This window comes from Bombina bombina, chromosome 1 (genome assembly GCF_027579735.1).
Source record: "Bombina bombina isolate aBomBom1 chromosome 1, aBomBom1.pri, whole genome shotgun sequence".
Classification (NCBI taxonomy): domain Eukaryota; kingdom Metazoa; phylum Chordata; class Amphibia; order Anura; family Bombinatoridae; genus Bombina; species Bombina bombina.
Genome location: NC_069499.1, coordinates 2,258,142 through 2,286,047, shown reverse-complemented (window position 1 = coordinate 2,286,047; position 27,906 = coordinate 2,258,142). Strand labels below are relative to the sequence as shown.

The window sequence follows — 27,906 nt, the reverse complement described above, 5'->3', positions numbered from 1 at the left end:
ACACAGGGCTATATACACACACACACCAAGTGACACAGGGCTATATATACACACACACACCAAGTGACACAGGGCTATATATACACACACACACCAAGTGACACAGGGCTATATACACACACACCAAGTGACACAGGGCTATATACACACACCAAGTGACACAGGCTATATATACACACACACCAAGTGACACAGGGCTACTATACACACACCAGGACACAAGGCTTACACACACACCAAGTGACACAGGGCTAATATATACACACACACCAAGTGACACAGGGCTATATATACACACACACACCAAGTGACACAGGGCTATATACACACACACCAAGTGACACAGGGCTATATACACACACACCAAGTGACACAGGGCTATATATACACACACACACCAAGTGACACAGGGCTATATACACACACACCAAGTGACACAGGGCTATATACACACACACAAGTGACACAGGGCTATATACACACACACACCAAGTGACACAGGGCTATATACACACACACACCAAGTGACACAGGGCTATATATACACACACACACCAAGTGACACAGGGCTTATATACACACACACCACCAAGTGACACAGGGCTATATACACACACACACCAAGTGACACAGGGCTATATACACACACACACACCAAGTGACACAGGGCTATATATACACTCACACACCAAGTGACACAGGGCTATATATACACACACACACACCAAGTGACACAGGGCTATATACACACACACCAAGTGACACAGGGCTATATATACACACACACCAAGTGATACAGGGCTATATACACACACACACCAAGTGACACAGGGCTATATACACACACACCAAGTGACACAGGGCTATATATACACACACACCAAGTGACACAGGGCTATATACACACACACACCAAGTGACACAGGGCTATATACACACACACACCAAGTGACACAGGGCTATATATACACACACACACACCAAGTGACACAGGGCTATATATACACACACCAAGTGACACAGGGCTATATACACACACACCAAGTGACACAGGGCTATATACACACACACACACCAAGTGACACAGGGCTATATACACACACACACCAAGTGACACAGGGCTATACACACACACACACACCAAGTGACACAGGGCTATATACACACACACACACCAAGTGACACAGGGCTATATACACACACACACCAAGTGACACAGGGCTATATACACACACACACACCAAGTTACACAGGGCTATATACACACACACACACCAAGTGACACAGGGCTATATATACACACACACACCAAGTGACACAGGGCTATATACACACACACACACCAAGTGACACAGGGCTATATACACACACACACACCAAGTGACACAGGGCTATATACACACACACACACCAAGTGACACAGGGCTATATATACACACACACACCAAGTGACACAGGGCTATATACACACACACACACCAAGTGACACAGGGCTATATACACACACACACCAAGTGACACAGGGCTATATATACACACACACACACCAAGTGACACAGGGCTATATACACACACACACACCAAGTGACACAGGGCTATATACACACACACACACCAAGTGACACAGGGCTATATATACACACACACACCAAGTGACACAGGGCTATATATACACACACACACCAAGTGACACAGGGCTATATACACACACACACACCAAGTGACACAGGGCTATATACACACACACACCAAGTGACACAGGGCTATATACACACACACACCAAGTGACACAGGGCTATATATACACACACACCAAGTGACACAGGGCTATATATACACACACACACACCAAGTGACACAGGGCTATATACACACACACACCAAGTGACACAGGGCTATATACACACACACCAAGTGACACAGGGCTATATACACACACACACCAAGTGACACAGGGCTATATATACACACACACACCAAGTGACACAGGGCTATATACACACACACACCAAGTGACACAGGGCTATATACACACACACACACCAAGTGACACAGGGCTATATATACACACACACACCAAGTGATACAGGGCTATATACACACACACCAAGTGACACAGGGCTATATATACACACACACACCAAGTGACACAGGGCTATATACACACACACACACCAAGTGACACAGGGCTATATACACACACACACCAAGTGACACAGGGCTATATATACACACACACACACCAAGTGACACAGGGCTATATACACACACACACCAAGTGACACAGGGCTATATATACACACACACACCAAGTGACACAGGGCTATATACACACACACACCAAGTGACACAGGGCTATATACACACACACACACCAAGTGACACAGGGCTATACACACACACACCAAGTGACACAGGGCTATACACACACACACCAAGTGACACAGGGCTATATATACACACACACACACACCAAGTGACACAGGGCTATATACACACACACACCAAGTGACACAGGGCTATATACACACACACACACCAAGTGACACAGGGCTATATACACACACACACCAAGTGACACAGGGCTATATATACACACACCAAGTGACACAGGGCTATATACACACACACACACCAAGTGACACAGGGCTATACACACACACACCAAGTGACACAGGGCTATATATACACACACCAAGTGACACAGGGCTATATACACACACACACACCAAGTGACACAGGGCTATACACACACACACCAAGTGACACAGGGCTATATACACACACACACCAAGTGACACAGGGCTATATACACACACACACACCAAGTGACACAGGGCTATACACACACACACCAAGTGACACAGGGCTATATATACACACACACACACCAAGTGACACAGGGCTATATACACACACACACACCAAGTGACACAGGGCTATATATACACACACACACCAAGTGACACAGGGCTATATATACACACACACACCAAGTGACACAGGGCTATATATACACACACACACCAAGTGACATAGGGCTATATACACACACACCAAGTGACACAAGGCTATATATACACACACACACAGCAAGTGACACAGGGCTATATACACACACACACCAAGTGACACAGGGCTATATATACACACACACACACCAAGTGACACAGGGCTATATATACACACACACCAAGTGACACAGGGCTATATATACACACACACACACCAAGTGACACAGGGCTATATATACACACACACACCAAGTGACACAGGGCTATATACACACACACACCAAGTGACACAGGGCTATATATACACACACCAAGTGACACAGGGCTATATATACACACACACACCAAGTGACACAGGGCTATATACACACACACACCAAGTGACACAGGGCTATACACACACACACCAAGTGACACAGGGCTATATACACACACACACACCAAGTGACACAGGGCTATATATACACACACCAAGTGACACAGGGCTATATATACACACACCAAGTGACACAGGGCTATATATACACACACACCAAGTGACACAGGGCTATATACACACACACACCAAGTGATACAGGGCTATATACACACACACCAAGTGACACAGGGCTATATACACACACACACACCAAGTGACACAGGGCTATATACACACACACACCAAGTGACACAGGGCTATATACACACACACACCAAGTGACAAAGGGCTATATATACACACACACCAAGTGACACAGGGTTATATACACACACACCAAGTGATACAGGGCTATATACACACACACCAAGTGACACAGGGCTATATACACACACACACACCAAGTGACACAGGGCTATATACACACACACCAAGTGATACAGGGCTATATATACACACACACACCAAGTGACACAGGGCTATATACACACACACACACCAAGTGACACAGGGCTATATACACACACACACCAAGTGACACAGGGCTATATACACACACACACCAAGTGATACAGGGCTATATACACACACACCAAGTGATACAGGGCTATATACACACACACACCAAGTGATACAGGGCTATACACACACACACACCAAGTGACACAGGGCTATATATACACACACACACCAAGTGACACAGGGCTATATACACACACACCAAGTGACACAGGGCTATACACACACACACCAAGTGACACAGGGCTATATACACACACACACCAAGTGACACAGGGCTATATACACACACACCAAGTGATACAGGGCTATATACACACACACCAAGTGACACAGGGCTATATACACACACACCAAGTGATACAGGGCTATATACACACACACCAAGTGACACAGGGCTATACACACACACACCAAGTGACACAGGGCTATATACACACACACACCAAGTGACAAAGGGCTATATACACACACACACCAAGTGACAAAGGGCTATATACACACACACACCAAGTGACACAGGGCTATATACACACACACACCAAGTGATACAGGGCTATATACACACACACACCAAGTGATACAGGGCTATACACACACACACACCAAGTGACACAGGGCTATATACACACACACACCAAGTGATACAGGGCTATACACACACACACACCAAGTGACACAGGGCTATATACACACACACACCAAGTGACACAGGGCTATATACACACACACACCAAGTGACAAAGGGCTATATACACACACACACCAAGTGACACAGGGCTATATACACACACACACCAAGTGATACAGGGCTATATACACACACACACCAAGTGATACAGGGCTATACACACACACACACCAAGTGACACAGGGCTATATACACACACACACCAAGTGATACAGGGCTATACACACACACACACACCAAGTGATACAGGGCTATATATACACACACACACACCAAGTGATACAGGGCTATACACACACACACCAAGTGACACAGGGCTATATATACACACACACACCAAGTGACACAGGGCTATATATACACACACACCAAGTGACACAGGGCTATATATACACACACACACCAAGTGATACAGGGCTATATATACACACACACACCAAGTGACACAGGGCTATATATACACACACACCAAGTGACACAGGGCTATATATACACACACACCAAGTGACACAGGGCTATATATACACACACCAAGTGACACAGGGCTATATATACACACACACACACCAAGTTACACAGGGCTATATATACACACACACCAAGTGACACAGGGCTATATATACACACACACCAAGTGACACAGGGCTATATATACACACACACCAAGTGACACAGGGCTATATATACACACACCAAGTGACACAGGGCTATATATACACACACACACACACCAAGTTACACAGGGCTATATATACACTCACACACCAAGTGACACAGGGCTATATATACACACACACACCAAGTGACACAGGGCTATATATACACTCACACACCAAGTGACACAGGGCTATATATACACACACACACACCAAGTGACACAGGGCTATATATACACACACACACCAAGTGACACAGGGCTATATATACACACACACCCCAAGTGACACAGAGCTATATACACACACACACACCAAGTGATACAGGGCTATATATACACACACACACCAAGTGACACAGGGCTATATATACACTCACACACCAAGTGACACAGGGCTATATATACACACACACACCAAGTGACACAGGGCTATATATACACACACACACCAAGTGACACAGGGCTATATATACACACACACCCCAAGTGACACAGAGCTATATACACAAACAAAACGCACACACACAGTGGTTTTTACATGACTTTATAAGTATACAAAGAAACACATATGTGGCACAGGAATTCTTCAAGAGATATAAGTACCAGCTCAGTTCTTCATGTCATGCTCATTTCTCTGCCACTTATTTCTCATTTACCTGAAATCGCCTTCTAGTTTCTCCTGTTGTACAAGTGTTGGCACAATGGGACTCATCAGCACCTTATTCAGAAACGATCCAACAAGAAAATATCCAAAGATAGAGACAGGACCCATCCAGCCAGTGCTGCAAACAAATGTGACACAATCACAGCCTGTGAAGACCACGTCCAGTCTAAACACTAATGTAAGTAGTGGTGTGTGGTGAGCATGCAGTTGCCTCTGTCTGTGAGTACCTGTGTGAGCATGCAGGTGCCTCTGTCTGTGAGTACCTGTGTGAGCATGCAGTCAACATTTGTCTGAGTACCTGTGTGAGCATGCAGGTAGCTCTGTCTGTGAGTACCTGTGTGAGCATACAGGTGCCTCTGTCTGTGAGTACCTGTGTGAGCATGCAATCACATCTGTCTGTGAGTACCTGTGTGAGCATGCAGGTAGCTCTGTCTGTGGGTACCTGTGTGAGCATACAGGTGCCTCTGTGAGTACCTGTGTGAGCATGCAATCACATCTGTCTGTGGGTACCTGTGTGAGCATGCAGGTAGCTCTGTCTGTGGGTACCTGTGTGAGCATGCAATCACATCTGTCTGTGAGTACCTGTGTGAGCATGCAGTTGCCTCTGTCTGTGAGTACCTGTGTGAGCATGCAGGTAGCTCTGCCTGTGAGTACTTGTGTGTGAGCATGCAGGTAGCTCTGTCTGTGAGTACTTGTGTGAGCATGCAGGTAGCTCTGTCTGTGAGTACCTGTGTGAGCATGCAGGTAGCTCTGTCTGTGAGTACCTGTGTGAGCATGCAGTCAACATTTGTCTGTGAGTACCTGTGTGAATGGAATGGTCAGACGCGTTTCGGCTCACGCCTTCATCCGTGCATGCAGGTAGCTCTGTCTGTGGGTACCTGTGTGAGCATGCAATCACATCTGTCTGTGAGTACCTGTGTGAGCATGCAGGTAGCTCTGTCTGTGAGTACCTGTGTGAGCATACAGGTGCCTCTGTCTGTGAGTACCTGTGAGTACCTATGTGAGCATGCAATCACATCTGTCTGTGAGTACCTGTGTGAGCATGCAGGTAGCTCTGTCTGAGTACCTGTGTGAGCATGCAGGTAGCTCTGTCTGTGGGTACCTGTGTGAGCATGCAGGTAGCTCTGTCTGTGGGTACCTGTGTGAGCATGCAATCACATCTGTCTGTGAGTACCTGTGTGAGCATGCAGGTAGCTCTGTCTGTGGGTACCTGTGTGAGCATGCAGGTAGCTCTGTCTGTGGGTACCTGTGTGAGCATGCAGGTAGCTCTGTCTGTGGGTACCTGTGTGAGCATGCAGGTAGCTCTGTCTGTGGGTACCTGTGTGAGCATGCAATCACATCTGTCTGTGAGTACCTGTGTGAGCATGCAGGTAGCTCTGTCTGAGTACCTGTGTGAGCATGCAGGTAGCTCTGTCTGTGAGTACCTGTGTGAGCATACAGGTGCCTCTGTCTGTGAGTACCTGTGTGAGCATGCAATCACATCTGTCTGTGAGTACCTGTGTGAGCACGCAGGTGCTTCTGTCTGTGAGTACCTGTGTGAGCATGCAATCACATCTGTCTGTGAGTACCTGTGTGAGCATGCAGGTGCTTCTGTCTGTGAGTACCTGTGTGAGCATGCAGGTAGCTCCGTCTGTGAGTACCTGTGTGAGCATACAGGTGCCTCTGTCTGTGAGTACCTGTGTGAGCATGCAATCACATCTGTCTGTGAGTACCTGTGTGAGCATGCAGGTAGCTCTGTCTGTGGGTACCTGTGTGAGCATGCAGGTAGCTCTGTCTGTGGGTACCTGTGTTAGCATGCAGGTAGCTCTGTCTGTGGGTACCTGTGTGAGCATGCAATCACATCTGTCTGTGAGTACCTGTGTGAGCATGCAGGTGCTTCTGTCTGTGAGTACCTGTGTGAGCATACAGGTGCCTCTGTCTGTGAGTACCTGTGTGAGCATGCAATCACATCTGTCTGTGAGTACCTGTGTGAGCATGCAGGTGCTTCTGTCTGTGAGTACCTGTGTGAGCATACAGGTGTCTCTGTGAGTACCTGTGTGAGCATGCAATCACATCTGTCTGAGTACCTCTGTGAGCATGCAGGTGCTTCTGTCTGTGAGTACTTGTGTGAGCATGTAGGTGCCTCTTTCTGTGAGTGTATGTGTGTACATTGGTATGAGTCTATCCATGTGTGTGCATGCATGTATGTGTGTGCAAATACATGAGTTTGTACAAGGATAGATGTTTATGCATATACGTGCATGCATATATATATATATATATATATATATATATATTTATTTGTGTATATATACACACCGGTATATATATTTGTTTATCTCTATATTTTGTGTTGCTGAAAAGGAGAAACAAAATTAAAAATAGTGCTTAGCACAAATATAAAAATAAAATTAATCTATAACCGGCATGAGTAAAAACATAATTTATGCTTACCTGATAAATTTATTTCTCTTGTAGTGTATCCAGTCCACGGATCATCCATTACTTGTGGGATATTCTCCTTCCCAACAGGAAGTTGCAAGAGGATCACCCACAGCAGAGCTGCTATATAGCTCCTCCCCTAACTGTCATATCCAGTAATTCGACCGAAAACAAACAGAGAAAGGAGAAACCATAGGGTGCAGTGGTGACTAGTTTAATTAAAATTTAGACCTGCCTTAAAAGGACAGGGCGGGCTGTGGACTGGATACACTACAAGAGAAATAAATTTATCAGGTAAGCATAAATTATGTTTTCTCTTGTTAAGTGTATCCAGTCCACGGATCATCCATTACTTGTGGGATACCAATACCAAAGCTAAAGTACACGGATGATGGGAGGGACAAGGCAGGATTAAGCGGAAGGAACCACTGCCTGAAGAACCTTTCTCCCAAACACAGCCTCCGAAGAAGCAAAAGTATAAAATTTGTAAAATTTTGAAAAAGTGTGAAGCAAAGACCAAGTCGCAGCCTTGCATATCTGTTCAACAGAGGCCTCATTTTTGAAGGCCCAGGTGGAAGCCACAGCTCTAGTAGAATGAGCTGTAATCCTTTCAGGGGGCTGCTGTCCAGCAGTCTCATAGGCTAGGCTTATTACGCTCCGAAGCCAAAAGGAAAGAGAGGTTGCCGAAGCTTTTTGACCTCTCCTCTGTCCAGAGTAAACGACAAACAGGAAAGATGTTTGACGAAAATCCTTAGTAGCTTGTAAGTAAAACTTCAAGGCACGGACTACGTCCAGATTATGTAAAAGACTTCATTCTTTGAAGAAGGATTAGGGCACAACGATGGAACAACAATCTCTTGATTGATATTCTTGTTAGAAACCACCTTAGGTAAAAACCCAGGTTTGGTAGGCAGAACTACCTTATCTGCATGAAAAATCAGATAGGGAGAATCACATTGTAAGGCAGATAGCTCAGAGACTCTCCGAGCCGAGGAAATAGCCATCAAAAACAGAACTTTCCAAGATAAAAGTTTAATATCAATGGAATGAAGGGGTTCAAACGGAACTCCTTGAAGAACCTTAAGAACCAAGTTTAAGCTCCACGGGGGAGCAACAGGTTTAAACACAGGCTTAAATCTAACCAAAGCCTGGCAAAATGCCTGGACGTCTGGAACCTCTGCCAGTTGCTTGTGCAAAAGAATAGACAGAGCAGAAATCTGTACCTTTAAGGAACTAGCTGATAATCCTTTGTCCAAGCCCTCTTGGAGAAAAGACAATATTCTAGGAATCCTAACTTTACTCCATGAGTAAGTCTTGGATTCACACCAATAAAGATATTTACTCCATATCTTGTGGTAGATTTTCCTGGTAACAGGCTTTCGTGCCTGTATTAAAGTATCAATGACTGACTCGGAGAAGCCACGCTTTGATAGAATCAAGCGTTCAATCTCCATGCAGTCTCAGAGAAATTAGATTTGGATGATTGAAAGGACCTTGTATCAGAAGGTCCTGTCTTAGAGGCAGAGTCCATGGTGGAAAGGATGACATGTCCACTAGGTCTGCATACCAAGTCCTGCGTGGCAACGCAGGTGCTATCAGAATCACCGATGCTCTCTCCTGTTTGATTTTGGCAATCAGTCGAGGGAGCAGAGGAAACGGTGGAAACACATAAGCCAGGTTGAAGAACCAAGGCGCTGCTAGCGCATCTATCAGCGTCGCTTCTGGGTCCCTGGACCTGGATCCGTAACAAGGAAGCTTGGCGTTCTGGCGAGACGCCATGAGATCCAACTCTGGTTTGCCCCAACGATGAATCAACTGAGCAAACACCTCCGGATGGAGTTCCCACTCCCCCGGATGGAAAGTCTGACGACTTAGAAAAACATAATTTATGTAAGAACTTACCTGATAAATTCATTTCTTTCATATTAGCAAGAGTCCATGAGCTAGTGACGTATGGGATATACATTCCTACCAGGAGGGGCAAAGTTTCCCAAACCTCAAAATGCCTATAAATACACCCCTCACCACACCCACAATTCAGTTTAACGAATAGCCAAGAAGTGGGGTGATAAAAAAGTGCGAAAGCATATAAAATAAGGAATTGGAATAATTGTGCTTTATACAAAATCATAACCACCACAAAAAAAGGGCGGGCCTCATGGACTCTTGCTAATATGAAAGAAATGAATTTATCAGGTAAGTTCTTACATAAATTATGTTTTCTTTCATGTAATTAGCAAGAGTCCATGAGCTAGTGACGTATGGGATAATGATTACCCAAGATGTGGATCTTTCCACACAAGAGTCACTAGAGAGGGAGGGATAAAATAAAGACAGACAATTCCTGCTGAAAATAATCCACACCCAAAATAAAGTTTAACGAAAAACATAAGCAGAAGATTCAAACTGAAACCGCTGCCTGAAGTACTTTTCTACCAAAAACTGCTTCAGAAGAAGAAAATACATCAAAATGGTAGAATTTAGTAAAAGTATGCAAAGAGGACCAAGTTGCTGCTTTGCAAATCTGATCAACCGAAGCTTCATTCCTAAACGCCCAGGAAGTAGAAACTGACCTAGTAGAATGAGCTGTAATTCTCTGAGGCGGAGTTTTACCCGACTCAACATAGGCAAGATGAATTAAAGATTTCAACCAAGATGCCAAAGAAAAGGCAGAAGCTTTCTGGCCTTTTCTAGAACCGGAAAAGATAACAAATAGACTAGAAGTCTTTCTGAAAGATTTAGTAGCTTCAACATAATATTTCAAAGCTCTAACAACATCCAAAGAATGCAATGATTTCTCCTTAGAATTCTTAGGATTAGGACATAATGAAGGAACCACAATTTCTCTACTAATGTTGTTGGAATTCACAACTTTAGGTAAAAATTCAAAAGAAGTTCGCAACACCGCCTTATCCTGATGAAAAATCAGAAAAGGAGACTCACAAGAAAGAGCAGATAATTCAGAAACTCTTCTGGCAGAAGAGATGGCCAAAAGGAACAAAACTTTACAAGAAAGTAATTTAATGTCCAATGAATGCATAGGTTCAAACGGAGGAGCTTGAAGAGCCCCCAGAACCAAATTCAAACTCCAAGGAGGAGAAATTGACTTAATGACAGGTTTTATACGAACCAAAGCTTGTACAAAACAATGAATATCAGGAAGAATAGCAATCTTTCTGTGAAAAAGAACAGAAAGAGCAGAGGAACTTGCGGACAAACCTTTATCTAAACCATCCTGAAGAAACTGTAAAATTCTCGGAATTCTGAAAGAATGCCAAGAAAAATGATGAGAAATACACCAAGAAATATAAGTCTTCCAGACTCTATAATATATCTCTCTAGATACAGATTTACGAGCCTGTAACATAGTATTAATCACAGCGTCAGAGAAACCTCTTTGACGAAGAATCAAGCGTTCAATCTCCATACCTTTAAATTTAAGGATTTCAGATCCTGATGGAAAAAAGGACCTTGTGACAGAAGGTCTGGTCTTAACGGAAGAGTCCACGGTTGGCAAGAGGCCATCCGGACAAGATCCGCATACCAAAACCTGTGAGGCCATGCCGGAGCTACCAGCAGAACAAACGAGCATTCTTTCAGAATCTTGGAGATTACTCTTGGAAGAAGAACTAGGGGCGGAAAGATATAGGCAGGATGATACTTCCAAGGAAGTGATAATGCATCCACTGCCTCCGCCTGAGGATCCCGGGATCTGGACAGATACCTGGGAAGTTTCTTGTTTAGATGGGACGCCATCAAATCTATTTCTGGAAGTTCCCACATTTGAATGATCTGAAGAAATACCTCTGGGTGAAGAGACCATTCGCCCGGATGCAACGTTTGGCGACTGAGATAATCCGCTTCCCAATTGTCTACACCTGGGATATGAACCGCAGAGATTAGACAGGAGCTGGATTCCGCCCAAACCAAAATTCGAGATACTTCTTTCATAGCCAGAGGACTGTGAGTTCCTCCTTGATGATTGATGTATGCCACAGTTGTGACATTGTCTGTCTGAAAACAAATGAACGATTCTCTCTTCAGAAGAGGCCAAAACTGAAGAGCTCTGAAAATTGCACGGAGTTCCAAAATATTGATCGGTAATCTCACCTCCTGAGATTCCCAAACTCCTTGTGCCGTCAGAGATCCCCACACAGCTCCCCAACCTGTGAGACTTGCATCTGTTGAAATTACAGCACAAAAGAAGCCCCCTGAATTAAACGATGGTGATCTGTCCACCACGTTAGAGAGTGTCGAACAATCGGTTTTAAAGATATTAATTGAGATATCTTTGTGTAATCCTTGCACCATTGATTCAGCATACAAAGCTGAAGAGGTCGCATGTGAAAACGAGCAAAGGGGATCGCGTCCGATGCAGCAGTCATAAGACCTAGAATTTCCATGCATAAGGCTACCGAAGGGAATGATTGTGACTGAAGGTTTCGACAAGCTGCCATCAGTTTTAGACGCCTCTTGTCTGTTAAAGACAGAGTCATGGACACTGAATCTATTTGGAAACCCAGAAAGGTTACCCTTGTCTGAGGAATCAATGAACTTTTTGGTAAATTGATCCTCCAACCATGATCTTGAAGAAACAACACAAGTCGATTCGTATGAAATTCTGCTAAATGTAAAGACTGAGCAAGTACCAAGATATCGTCCAAATAAGGAAATACCACAATACCCTGTTCTCTGATTACAGACAGAAGGGCACCGAGAACCTTTGTAAAAATTCTTGGAGCTGTAGCAAGGCCAAACGGCAGAGCCACAAACTGGTAATGCTTGTCCAGAAAAGAGAATCTCAGGAACCGATAATGATCCGGATGAATCGGAATATGCAGATATGCATCCTGTAAATCTATTGTGGACATATAATTCCCTTGCTGAACAAAAGGCAAAATAGTCCTTACAGTTACCATCTTGAATGTTGGTATCCTTACATAACGATTCAATATTTTTAGATTCAGAACTGGTCTGAAGGAATTCTCCTTCTTTGGTACAATGAAGAGATTTGAATAAAACCCCATCCCCTGTTCCTGAACTGGAACTGGCATAATTACTCCAGTTAACTCTAGATCTGAAACACAATTCAGAAATGCTTGAGCTTTTACTGGATTTACTGGGACACGGGAATGAAAAAATCTCTTTGCAGGAGGTCTCATCTTGAAACCAATTCTGTACCCTTCTGAAACAATGTTCTGAATCCAAAGATTGTGAACAGAATTGATCCAAATTTCTTTGAAAAAACGTAACCTGCCCCCTACCAGCTGAGCTGGAATGAGGGCCGCACCTTCATGTGGACTTAGAAGCAGGCTTTGCCTTTCTGGCTGGCTTGGATTTATTCCAGATTGGAGATGGTTTCCAAACTGAAACTGCTCCTGAGGATGAAGGATCAGGTTTTTGTTCTTTGTTGAAACGAAAGGAACGAAAACGATTATTAGCTCTGTTTTTACCCTTAGATTTTTTATCCTGTGGTAAAAAAGTTCCTTTCCCACCAGTAACAGTTGAAATAATAGAATCCAACTGAGAACCAAATAATTTGTTACCCTGGAAAGAAATGGAAAGTAGAGTTGATTTAGAAGCCATATCAGCATTCCAAGTCTTAAGCCATAAAGCTCTTCTAGCTAAAATAGCTAGAGACATAAACCTGACATCAACTCTGATAATATCAAAGATGGCATCACAGATAAAATTATTAGCATGCTGAAGAAGAATAATAATATCATGAGAATCATGATGTGTTACTTGTTGCGCTAAGGTTTCCAACCAAAAAGTTGAAGCTGCAGCAACATCAGCCAAAGATATAGCAGGTCTAAGAAGATTACCTGAACACAGATAAGCTTTTCTTAGAAAGGACTCAATTTTCCTATCTAAAGGATCCTTAAACGAAGTACCATCTGACGTAGGAATAGTAGTACGTTTAGCAAGGGTAGAAATAGCCCCATCAACTTTAGGGATTTTGTTCCAAAATTCTAATCTGTCAGACGGCACAGGATATAATTGCTTAAAACGTTTAGAGGGAGTAAATGAATTACCCAATTTATCCCATTCTTTGGAAATTACTGCAGAAATAGCATTAGGAACAGGAAAAACTTCTGGAATAACCACAGGAGATTTAAATACCTTATCCAAACGTTTAGAATTAGTATCAAGAGGACCAGAATCCTCTATTTCTAAAGCAATTAGAACTTCTTTAAGTAAAGAACGAATAAATTCCATTTTAAATAAATATGAAGATTTATCAGCATCAACCTCTGAGACAGAATCCTCTGAACCAGAGGAGTCATCAGAATCAGAATGATGATGTTCATTTAAAAATTCATCTGTAGGGAGAGAAGTTTTAAAAGATTTTTTACGTTTACTAGAAGGAGAAATAACAGACATAGCCTTCTTTATGGATTCAGAAACAAAATCTCTTATGTTATCAGGAACATTCTGCACCTTAGATGTTGAAGGAACTGCAACAGGCAATGGTACTTTACAAAAGGAAATATTATCTGCTTTAACAAGTTTGTCATGACAATCAATACAAACAACAGCTGGAGGAATAGCTACCAAAAGTTTACAGCAGATACACTTAGCTTTGGTAGATCCAGCACTAGACAGCGATTTTCCTGTAGTATCTTCTGACTCAGATGCAACGTGAGACATCTTGCAATATGTAAGAGAAAAAACAACATATATAAAGCAAAATTGATCAAATTCCATAAATGACAGTTTCAGGAATGAGAAAAAATGCCAAAAAACAAGCTTCTAGCAACCAGAAGCAATGAAAAATGAGACTTAAATAATGTGGAGACAAAAAGCGACGCCCATATTTTTTAGCGCCAATAAGACGCCCACATTATTTGGCGCCTAAATGCTTTTTGGCGCCAAAATGACGCCACATCCGGAACGCCGACATTTTTGGCGCAAAATAACGTCAAAAAATGACGCAACTTCCGGCGACATGTATGACGCCGGAAACGGAAAATAATTTTTTCGCCAAAAAAGTCCGCGCCAAGAATGACGCAATAAAATGAAGCATTTTCAGCCCCCGCGAGCCTAACAGCCCACAGGGAAAAAAGTCAAATTTTTGAAGGTAAGAAAAAATGATTAAATCAAATGCATTATCCCAAATATGAAACTGACTGTCTGAAAATAAGGAAAGTTGAACATTCTGAGTCAAGGCAAATAAATGTTTGAATACATATATTTAGAACTTTATAAACAAAGTGCCCAACCATAGCTTAGAGTGTCACAGAAAATAAGATTTACTTACCCCAGGACACTCATCTACATGTTTGTAGAAAGCCAAACCAGTACTGAAAAGAGAATCAGCAGAGGTAATGGTATATATAAGAGTATATCGTCGATCTGAAAAGGGAGGTAAGAGATGAATCTCTACGACCGATAACAGAGAACCTATGAAATAGACCCCGTAGAAGGAGATCACTGCATTCAAATAGGCAATACTCTCCTCACATCCCTCTGACATTCACTGCACGCTGAGAGGAAAACCGGGCTCCAACTTGCTGCGGAGCGCATATCAACGTAGAATCTAGCACAAACTTACTTCACCACCTCCATCGGAGGCAAAGTTTGTAAAAACTGAATTGTGGGTGTGGTGAGGGCTGTATTTATAGGCATTTTGAGGTTTGGGAAACTTTGCCCCTCCTGGTAGGAATGTATATCCCATACGTCACTAGCTCATGGACTCTTGCTAATTACATGAAAGAAATCCGCCTCCCAGTTCTCCACGCCTGGGATATGGATTGTTGACAGGTGGCAAGAGTGGTACTCTGCCCAGCAAATTATTTTTGAGACTTCTAACATCGCTAGGGAACTCCTGGTTCCCCCTTGATGGTTGATGTAAGCCACAGTCGTGATGTTGTCCGACTGAAATCTGATGAACCTCAGTGTTGCTAACTGAGGCCAAGCCAGAAGAGCATTGAATATCGCTCTTAACTCCAGAATATTTATTGGAAGGAGTTTCTCCTCCTGAGTCCACGATCCCTGTGCCTTCAGGGAATTCCAGACTGCACCCCAACCTAGAAGGCTGGCATCTGTTGTTACAATTGTCCAATCTGGCCTGCGAAAGGTCATACCCTTGGACAGGTGTACCCGAGACAACCACCAGAGAAGAGAATCTCTGGTCTCTTGATCCAGATTTAGCAGAGGGGACAAATCTGTGTAATCCCCATTCCACTGACTCAGCATGCATAATTGCAGCGGTCTGAGATGAAGGCGCGCAAATGGCACTATGTCCATTGCCGCTACCATTAAGCCGATTACCTCCATACACTGAGCTACCGAAGGGCGCGGAATGGAGTGAAGAACACGGCAAGCATTTAGAAGTTTTCATAACCTGGACTCCGTCAGGTAAATTTTCATTTCTACAGAATCTATAAGAGTCCCTAAGAAGGAGACTCTTGTGAGTGGGGATAGAGAACTCTTTTCCTCGTTCACTTTCCACCCGTGCGACCTCAGAAATGCCAGAACTATCTCTGTATGAGACTTGGCAACTTGAAAGCTTGACGCCTGTATCAGGATGTCGTCTAGATACGGAGCCACCGCTATGCCTCGCGGTCTTAGAACCGCCAGAAGTGAGCCCAGAAACTTTGTAAAGATTCTCGGGGCTGTAGCCAACCCGAAGGGAAGAGCTACAAATTGGTAATGCCTGTCTAGAAAGGCAAACCTTAGAAACCGATGATGATCTTTGTGAATCGGTATGTGAAGGTAGGCATCCTTTAAGTCCACTGTGGTCATGTACTGACCTTCTTGGATCATGGGTAGGATAATCCGAATAGTTTCCATTTTGAAAGATGGAACTCTGAGGAATTTGTTTAAGATCTTTAGATCCAAAATTGGTCTGAAGGTTCCCTCTTTTTTGGGAACCACAAACAGATTTGAATAAAAACCCTGTCCTTCTTCCGTCCGCGGAACTGGATGGATCACTCCCATAACTAGGAGGTCTTGCACACAGCGTAGGAATGCCTCTTTCTTTATCTGATTTGTAGATAGCCTTGAAAGATGAAATCTCCCGTGTGGAGGGGAAGCTTTGAAGTCCAGAAGATATCCCTGAGATATGATCTCCAACGCCCAGGGATCCTGAACATCTCTTGCCCACGCCTGGGCGAAGAGAGAAAGTCTGCCCCCTACTAGATCCGTCGCCGGATAGGGGGCCGTTCCTTAATGCTGTCTTAGAGGCAGCAGCAGGCTTTCTGGCCTGCTTGCCTTTGTTCCAGGACTGGTTAGGTTTCCAGGCCTGCTTAGATTGAGCAAAAGTTCCCTCTTGTTTTGAAGCGGAGGAAGTTGATGCTGCACCTGCCTTGAAATTTCGAAAGGCAAGAAAATTAGACTGTTTGGCCTTTGCTTTGGCCCTGTCCTGAGGAAGAGTGTGACCCTTACCTCCAGTAATGTCAGCAATAATTTCCTTCAAACCAGGCCCGAATAAGGTCTGCCCCTTGAAAGGAATGTTGAGTAATTTAGACTTCGAAGTCACGTCAGCTGACCTGGATTTAAGCCATAGCGCCCTACGCGCTTGGATGGCGAATCCGGAATTCTTAGCCGTTAGTTTAGTCAAATGAACAATGGCATCAGAAACAAATGAGTTAGCTAGCTTAAGTGTTCTAAGCTTGTCAATAATTTCAGTCAATGGAGCTGTATGGATGGCCTCTTCCAGGGCCTCAAACCAGAATGCCGCCGCGGCCGTGACAGGCGCAATGCATGCAAGGGGCTGTAAAATAAAACCTTGTTGAATAAACATTTTCTTAAGGTAATCCTCCAATTTTTTATCCATTGGATCTGAAAAAGCACAACTGTCCTCAACCGGGATAGTAGTACGCTTTGCTAAAGTAGAAACTGCTCCCTCCACCTTAGGGACCGTCTGCCATAAGTCCCGTGTAGTGGCGTCTATTGGAAACATTTTTCTAAATATAGGAGGTGGGGAAAAAGGCACCCCCGGTCTATCCCACTCCTTGCTAATAATTTCTGTAAGCCTTTTAGGTATAGGAAAAACATCAGTACACACCGGTACCGCATAGTATTTATCCAGCCTAGACAATTTCTCTGGTACTGCAACTGTGTTACAGTCATTCAGAGCAGCTAATACCTCCCCAAGCAACACACGGAGGTTCTCAAGCTTAAATTTAAAATTAGAAATCTCTGAATCAGGTTTCCCCGAATCAGAGATGTCACCCACAGACTGAAGCTCTCCGTCCTCATGATCTGCATATTGTGATGCAGTATCAGACATGGCCCTTACAGCATCTGCGCGCTCTGTATTTCTCCTAACCCCAGAGCAATCGCGCTTGCCTCTTAATTCAGGCAATCTGGCTAATACCTCTGACAGGGTATTATTCATGATTGCAGCCATGTCCTGCAAAGTAATCGCTATGGGCGTCCCTGATGTAATTGGCGCCATATTAGCGTGCATCCCCTGAGCGGGAGGCGAAGGGTCTGACACGTGGGGAGAGTTAGTCGGCATAACTTCCCCCTCGTCAGAATCTTCTGGTGATATTTCTTTTATAGTCAAAGACTGATCTTTACTGTTTAAGGTGAAATCAATACATTTAGTACACATTCTCCTATGGGGCTCCACCATGGCTTTCAAACATAATGAACAAGTAGTTTCCTCTGTGTCAGACATGTTTAAACAGACTAGCAATGAGACTAGCAAGCTTGGAAAACACTTTAAACAAAGTACAAGCAATATAAAAAACATTACTGCACCTTTAAGAAACACAAATTTTGTCAAAATTTGAAATAACAGTGAAAAAAGGCAGTTACACTAACAAAATTTTTACAGTGTATGCAATAAGTTAGCAGAGCATTGCACCCACTTGCAAATGGATGATTAACCCCTTAATACCCAAAACTGAATAATAAAAGACAAAAACTTTTTTTTTTTTTTTGTTTTTTTTTTTTGTTTTCCAAACAGTCACAACAACTGCCACAGCTCTACTGTGGTTTTTTACCTCCCTCAAAAACGACTTTGAAGCCCTTCAGAGATGTCCTGGATCATGCAGAGGGAAACTGAATGTCTATGTCAGTATTTTTAGCTGCACAGAAAAGCACTAAAAAAGGCCCCTCCCACTCATATTACAACAGTGGAAAGCCTAAGGAAACTGTTACTAGGCAGAATTCAAGCCAGCCATGTGGAAAAAAAACTAGGCCCCAATAAGTTTTATCACCAAATACATATAAAAACGATTAAAGATGCCAGCAAACGTTTTATATTACATTTTTATAAGAGTATGTATCTCTATTAATAAGCCTGATACCAGTCGCTATCACTGCATTTAAGGCTTTACTTACATTAGTTCGGTATCAGCAGCATTTTCTAGCAAATTCCATCCCTAGAAAAATATTAACTGCACATACCTTATTGCAGGAAAACCTGCACGCCATTCCCTCTCTGAAGTTACCTCACTCCTCAGAATATGTGAGAACAGCCATGGATCTTAGTTACTTCTGCTAAGATCATAGAAAACGCAGGCAGATTCTTCTTCTAAATACTGCCTGAGATAAACAGTACACTCCGGCACCATTTAAAAATAACAAACTTTTGATTGAAGAATAAACTAAGTATAAAACACCACACTCCTCTTACGACCTCCATCTTGGTTGAGGCTTGCAAGAGAATGACTGGATATGACAGTTAGGGGAGGAGCTATATAGCAGCTCTGCTGTGGGTGATCCTCTTGCAACTTCCTGTTGGGAAGGAGAATATCCCACAAGTAATGGATGATCCGTGGACTGGATACACTTAACAAGAGAAATATAAATAATCAATCACATTAAAGCGATATTAAAACCAACTTTTTTATTTCATGAATAAGATATAACTGGAATTTTAAGCAACTTTCTAATGTATTCCAATTATCAATTTATTTTCGTTATCTTGGTATCTTTATTTGAAAAAGCAGGAATGTAAGCTTAGGAGCCGAACCATTTTTGGCTCAGCACCTTGGGTAGCCAATTGGTGGCTAAATGTAGTAATTTAATTCATAAAGCGCCAGACACAAAACAGCTCTAACTAAGTAGCTATTCAACCTTCCGAGGTTCATAAAATGAGCAGCGCCTTGAGACCCTTACGGGTGATTAGCCGCACTTTACAAGTACCCAATACATCTTATAAGTATAATAATTTAATTTAATTTATAAAGTGCCAAACAGAAAACAGCTCTAAGTATAGTAATTTAATACATAAAGTGCCAAACAGAAAACAGCTCTAAGTAAAGTAATTTAATACATAAAGTGCCAAACAGAAAACAGCTCTAAGTGTAGTAATTTAATACATAAAGTGCCAAACAAAAAAACAGCTCTATCTAAGTGTAGTAATTTAATTCATAAAGCGCCAGACACAAAACAGCTCTAAGTATAGTAATTTAATTCATAAAGTGCCAGACACAAAACAGCTTTAAGTATAGTAATTTAATACATAAAGTGCCAAACAAAAAAACAGCTCTATCTAAGTGTAGTAATTTAATACATAATGTGCCAGACACAAAACAGCTCTATCTAAGTATAGTAATTTAATTCATAAAGTGCCAAACAGAAAACAGCTCTATCTAAGTATAGTAATTTAATTCATAAAGTGCCAAACAGAAAACAGCTCTATCAAAGTGTAGTAATTTAATACATAATGTGCCAGACACAAAACAGCTCTATCTAAGTATAGTAATTTAATTCATAAAGTGCCAAATAGAAAACAGCTCTATCTAAGTATAGTAATTTAATACATAAAGTGCCAAATAGAAAACCGCTCTAAGTATAGCAATTTAATACATAAAGTGCCAAACAGAAAACAGCTCTAAGTATAGTAATTTAATTCATAAAGTGCCAAACACAAAACAGCTCTAAGTGTAGTAATTTAATTCATAAAGCGCCAGACACAAAACAGCTCTAAGTAAAGTAATTTAATTAATAAAGTGCCAAACACAAAACAGCTCTAAGTATAGTAATTTAATACATAAAGTGCCAAACAGAAAACAGCTCTATCTAAGTGTAGTAATTTAATTCATAAAGTGCCAGACACAAAACAGCTCTAAGTGTAGTAATTTAATACATAAAGTGCCAAACAGAAAACCGCTCTAAGTATAGTAATTTAATACATAAAGTGCCAAACAGAAAACCGCTCTATGTAAGTATAGTAATTGAATACATAAAGTGCCAAACAGAAAACAGCTCTAAGTATAGTAATTTAATTCATAAAGTGCCAAACACAAAACAGCTCTAAGTATAGTAATTTAATACATAAAGTGCCAAACAGAAAACAGCTCTATCTAAGTGTAGTAATTTAATTCATAAAGCGCCAGACACAAAACAGCTCTAAGTATAGTAATTTAATTCATAAAGCGCCAGACACAAAACAGCTCTAAGTATAGTAATTTAATTCATAAAGTGCCAAACAGAAAACAGCTCTATCTAAGTATAGTAATTTAATTCATAAAGTGCCAAACACAAAACAGCTATATCTAAGTATAGTAATTTAATACATAAAGTGCCAGACACAAAACAGCTCTATTTAAGTATAGTAATTTAATTCATAAAGTGCCAAACAGAAAACAGCTCTATCTAAGTATAGTAATTTAATTAATAAAGTGCCAAACACAAAACAGATCTAAGTGTAGTAATTTAATACATAAAGTGCCAAACAGAAAACCGATCTAAGTATAGTAATTTAATACATAAAGTGCCAAACAGAAAACAGCTCTAAGTATAGTAATTTAATTCATAAAGTGCCAAACACAAAACAGCTCTAAGTATAGTAATTTAATACATAAAGTGCCAAACAGAAAACAGCTCTAAGTGTAGTAATTTAATTCATAAAGCGCCAGACACAAAACAGCTCTAAGTATAGTAATTTAATTCATAAAGCGCCAGACACAAAACAGATCTAAGTATAGTAATTTAATTCATAAAGCACCAGACACAAAACAGCTCTAAGTATAGTAATTTAATTCATAAAGCGCCAGACACAAAACAGCTCTAAGTATAGTAATTTAATTCATAAAGCGCCAGACACAAAACAGCTATAAGTATTGTAATTTAATTCATAAAGCACCAGACACAAAACAGCTCTAAGTGTACAAGTACAGGTACAAGTATCCAATTATACTCACAAGCCCAGGTGCACATCTAGTGCAATAATCAGCGGACCGAGACTTCAGAGCCGCTCGGCTGACTCAATCCACTCCGGTAAAAGGCTGAACAGGAACACGTACTCCAAAAACGACACCAGACCAAGGGAAGAAAACCAAAGTTCTCTATAGGGATTACCCACAGGTATACTCAAATACTTAATATACCAATTCCAAAGTCCAAAAGCAAGAGCAAGGTGTGGATAAAAGATGGTACTTTATTTAAAAGCAATTTAAAATACAAAAGAGCACAGCAACGCGTTTCTCAGCGGTTGTGTCGTTTCATCAGGCTGTATTATAAAGTGTTCTTTTTCTCATATAGAGTCACAAATTGTTTCAATTACCTCATTTAGCATCACAAATTATTTATTGTTTATAATTTTCATCTATTGAATACATATACACTTTTTGTAATAATAATTTTTCAACTTCTAATTTTTTATTAATTTTGTTTGATATATACTTTTTCAGTTGCACTTATTCACATACATTTTCCACGTTTGATTGAATTGGCGCACCCTTCTGTATACAGTTTTTCTGTACTGTAGTTGTTCCTAAGTCATAAAGCGCCAGACACAAAACAGCTCTATCGAAGTGTAGTAATTTAATTCATAAAGTGCCAGACACAAAAAAGCTCTATCTAAGTTGTTACGGTACCAACAGGATACCAAGGGTTAATACCAGGGAACAACGTCCTGCATAGGGAATCAGCAATTCACAAACCAGCCAGTTTTCAGGTTTAAACAGAATGTCATTTATTAAAGGCTATGCCTAGTATTTATGCAGGTCTGACCCCCCCCCCCCCCAGATGGGGGTTGAAAGACTGTTGTACATTACATGGAGGGAACAAGCCCTTTGACATGATACAATAGAATTATATTACTTAAACACTTCAACCACAAGACACTCTTGGCTCTTCTTATCACTTAGGCGTTTTCTCTCTGAGGGTGATCAAACAATGGAATTCTTATCACTAACTAAATTATGGTTGGAGCCAGCAACTTGTGTTTAGAAAATAGTTTCTTAAAGCTAAACACAGTTAACTCCTTCAGTCCTGACAGAAGGGTCTGTCACATAAGTGTAGTAATTTAATTCATAAAGTGCCAAACAGAAAACAGCTCTAAGTGTAGTAATTTAATTCATAAAGCGCCAGACACAAAACAGCTCTAAGTATAGTAATTTAATATATAAAGTGCCAAACAGAAAACAGCTCTATCTAAGTGTAGTAATTTAATTCATAAAGCACCAGACACGAAACAGCTCTAAGTGTAGTATATTAATACATAAAATGCCAGACACAAAACAGCTCTATCTAAGTATAGTAATAATTCATAAAGTGCCAGACACAAAACAGCTCTATCTAAGTATAGTAATTTAATTCATAAAGTGCCAAACACAAAACAGCTCTATCTAAGTATAGTAATTTAATTCATAAAGTGCCAGACACAAAACAGCTCTATCTAAGTATAGTAATTTAATTCATAAAGCGCCAGACACAAAACAACTCTATCTAAGTGTAGTAATTTAATTCATAAAGCGCCAGACACAAAACAACTCTATCTAAGTATAGTAATTTAATTCATAAAGTGCCAGACACAAAACAGCTCTAAGTATAGTAATTTAATACATAAAGTGCCAAACAGAAAACAGCTCTATCGAAGTGTAGTAATTTAATACATAACGTGCCAAACAGAAAACAGCTCTAAGTATAGTAATTTAATTCATAAAGTGCCAAACAGAAAACAGCTCTATCTAAGTATAGTAATTTAATTCATAAAGTGCCAAACAGAAAACAGCTCTATCTAAGTATAGTAATTTAATTCATAAAGTGCCAAATAGAAAACAGCTCTATCGAAGTGTAGTAATTTAATACATAACGTGCCAGACACAAAACAGCTCTAAGTATAGTAATTTAATTCATAAAGTGCCAAACAGAAAACCGCTCTAAGTATAGTAATTTAATACATAAAGTGACAAACAGAAAACAGCTCTAAGTGTAGTAATTTAATACATAAAGTGCCAAACAGAAAACAGCTCTAACTAAGTATAGTAATTTAATTCATAAAGTGCCAAACAGAAAACAGCTCTAAGGATAGTAATTTAATACATAAAGTGCCAAACAGAAAACAGCTCTATCGAAGTGTAGTAATTTAATTCATAAAGCACCAGACACAAAACAGCTCTAAGTATAGTAATTTAATTCATAAAGCGCCAGACACAAAACAGCTCTAAGTATAGTAATTTAATTCATAAAGCGCCAGACACAAAACAGCTCTAAGTATAGTAATTTAATTCATAAAGCGCCAGACACAAAACAGCTTTAAGTGTAGTAATTTAATTCATAAAGCACCAGACACAAAACAGCTCTAAGTATAGTAATTTAATTCATAAAGTGCCAGACACAAAACAGCTCTAAGTATAGTAATTTAATACATAAAGTGCCAAACAGAAAACAGCTCTATCGAAGTTTAGTAATTTAATTCATAAAGCACCAGACACAAAACAGCTCTAAGTATAGTAATTTAATTCATAAAGCGCCAGACACAAAACAGCTCTAAGTATAGTAATTTAATACATAAAGTGCCAAACAGAAAACAGCTCTATCGAAGTGTAGTAATTTAATTCATAAAGCACCAGACACAAAACAGCTCTAAGTATAGTAATTTAATTCATAAAGTGCCAGACACAAAACAGCTCTAAGTATAGTAATTTAATACATAAAGTGCCAAACAGAAAACAGCTCTATCGAAGTGTAGTAATTTAATTCATAAAGCGCCAGACACAAAACAGCTATAAGTATTGTAATTTAATTCATAAAGCACCAGACACAAAACAGCTCTAAGTGTACAAGTACAGGTACAAGTATCCAATTATACTCACAAGCCCAGGTGCACATCTAGTGCAATAATCAGCGGACCGAGACTTCAGAGCCGCTCGGCTGACTCAATCCACTCTGGTAAAAGGCTGAACAGGAACACGTACTCCAAAAACGACACCAGACCAAGGGAAGAAAACCAAAGTTCTCTATAGGGATTACCCACAGGTATACTCAAATACTTAATATACCAATTCCAAAGTCCAAAAGCAAGAGCAAGGTGTGGATAAAAGATGGTACTTTATTTAAAAGCAATTTAAAATACAAAAGAGCACAGCAACGCGTTTCTCAGCGGTTGTCTCGTTTCATCAGGCTGTATTATAAAGTGTTCTTTTTCTCATATAGAGTCACAAATTGTTTCAATTACCTCATTTAGCATCACAAATTATTTATTGTTTATAATTTTCATCTATTGAATACATATACACTTTTTGTAATAATAATTTTTCAACTTCTAATTTTTTATTAATTTTGTTTGATATATACTTTTTCAGTTGCACTTATTCACATACATTTTCCACGTTTGATTGAATTGGCGCACCCTTCTGTATACAGTTTTTCTGTACTGTAGTTGTTCCTAAGTCATAAAGCGCCAGACACAAAACAGCTCTATCGAAGTGTAGTAATTTAATTCATAAAGTGCCAGACACAAAAAAGCTCTATCTAAGTTGTTACGGTACCAACAGGATACCAAGGGTTAATACCAGGGAACAACGTCCTGCATAGGGAATCAGCAATTCACAAACCAGCCAGTTTTCAGGTTTAAACAGAATGTCATTTATTAAAGGCTATGCCTAGTATTTATGCAGGTCTGACCCCCCCCCCCCCCAGATGGGGGTTGAAAGACTGTTGTACATTACATGGAGGGAACAAGCCCTTTGACATGATACAATAGAATTATATTACTTAAACACTTCAACCACAAGACACTCTTGGCTCTTCTTATCACTTAGGCGTTTTCTCTCTGAGGGTGATCAAACAATGGAATTCTTATCACTAACTAAATTATGGTTGGAGCCAGCAACTTGTGTTTAGAAAATAGTTTCTTAAAGCTAAACACAGTTAACTCCTTCAGTCCTGACAGAAGGGTTTGTCACATAAGTGTAGTAATTTAATTCATAAAGTGCCAAACAGAAAACAGCTCTAAGTGTAGTAATTTAATTCATAAAGCGCCAGACACAAAACAGCTCTAAGTATAGTAATTTAATATATAAAGTGCCAAACAGAAAACAGCTCTATCTAAGTGTAGTAATTTAATTCATAAAGCACGAGACACGAAACAGCTCTAAGTGTAGTATATTAATACATAAAATGCCAGACACAAAACAGCTCTATCTAAGTATAGTAATAATTCATAAAGTGCCAGACACAAAACAGCTCTATCTAAGTATAGTAATTTAATTCATAAAGCGCCAGACACAAAACAACTATATCTAAGTGTAGTAATTTAATTCATAAAGTGCCAAACACAAAACAGCTCTATCTAAGTATAGTAATTTAATTCATAAAGTGCCAGACACAAAACAGCTCTATCTAAGTATAGTAATTTAATTCATAAAGCGCCAGACACAAAACAACTCTATCTAAGTGTAGTAATTTAATTCATAAAGCGCCAGACACAAAACAACTCTATCTAAGTATAGTAATTTAATTCATAAAGTGCCAGACACAAAACAGCTCTAAGTATAGTAATTTAATACATAAAGTGCCAAACAGAAAACAGCTCTATCGAAGTGTAGTAATTTAATACATAACGTGCCAAACAGAAAACAGCTCTAAGTATAGTAATTTAATTCATAAAGTGCCAAACAGAAAACAGCTCTATCTAAGTATAGTAATTTAATTCATAAAGTGCCAAACAGAAAACAGCTCTATCTAAGTATAGTAATTTAATTCATAAAGTGCCAAATAGAAAACGGCTCTATCGAAGTGTAGTAATTTAATACATAACGTGCCAGACACAAAACAGCTCTAAGTATAGTAATTTAATTCATAAAGTGCCAAACAGAAAACCGCTCTAAGTATAGTAATTTAATACATAAAGTGACAAACAGAAAACAGCACTAAGTGTAGTAATTTAATACATAAAGTGCCAAACAGAAAACAGCTCTAACTAAGTATAGTAATTTAATTCATAAAGTGCCAAACAGAAAACAGCTCTAAGGATAGTAATTTAATACATAAAGTGCCAAATAGAAAACAGCTCTATCGAAGTGTAGTAATTTAATTCATAAAGCACCAGACACAAAACAGCTCTAAGTATAGTAATTTAATTCATAAAGCGCCAGACACAAAACAGCTCTAAGTATAGTAATTTAATTCATAAAGCGCCAGACACAAAACAGCTCTAAGTATAGTAATTTAATTCATAAAGCGCCAGACACAAAACAGCTTTAAGTGTAGTAATTTAATTCATAAAGCACCAGACACAAAACAGCTCTAAGTATAGTAATTTAATTCATAAAGTGCCAGACACAAAACAGCTCTAAGTATAGTAATTTAATACATAAAGTGCCAAAC

General features: G+C 40.4%; 1 protein-coding gene across 1 annotated transcript in view; it reads right to left on the bottom strand.

Annotated features, from left to right (window-relative positions):
• The window catches only part of ABCD4 (ATP binding cassette subfamily D member 4), a 559,835-nt gene that overhangs the window by 371,943 nt on the left and 159,986 nt on the right, over positions 1–27,906 (bottom strand). Inside the window, exon 3 of the mRNA XM_053696972.1 lies at positions 5,957–6,082. Coding sequence (XP_053552947.1) covers positions 5,957–6,082 — 126 coding nt within the window. The remainder of the gene's footprint in view (positions 1–5,956; positions 6,083–27,906) is intronic.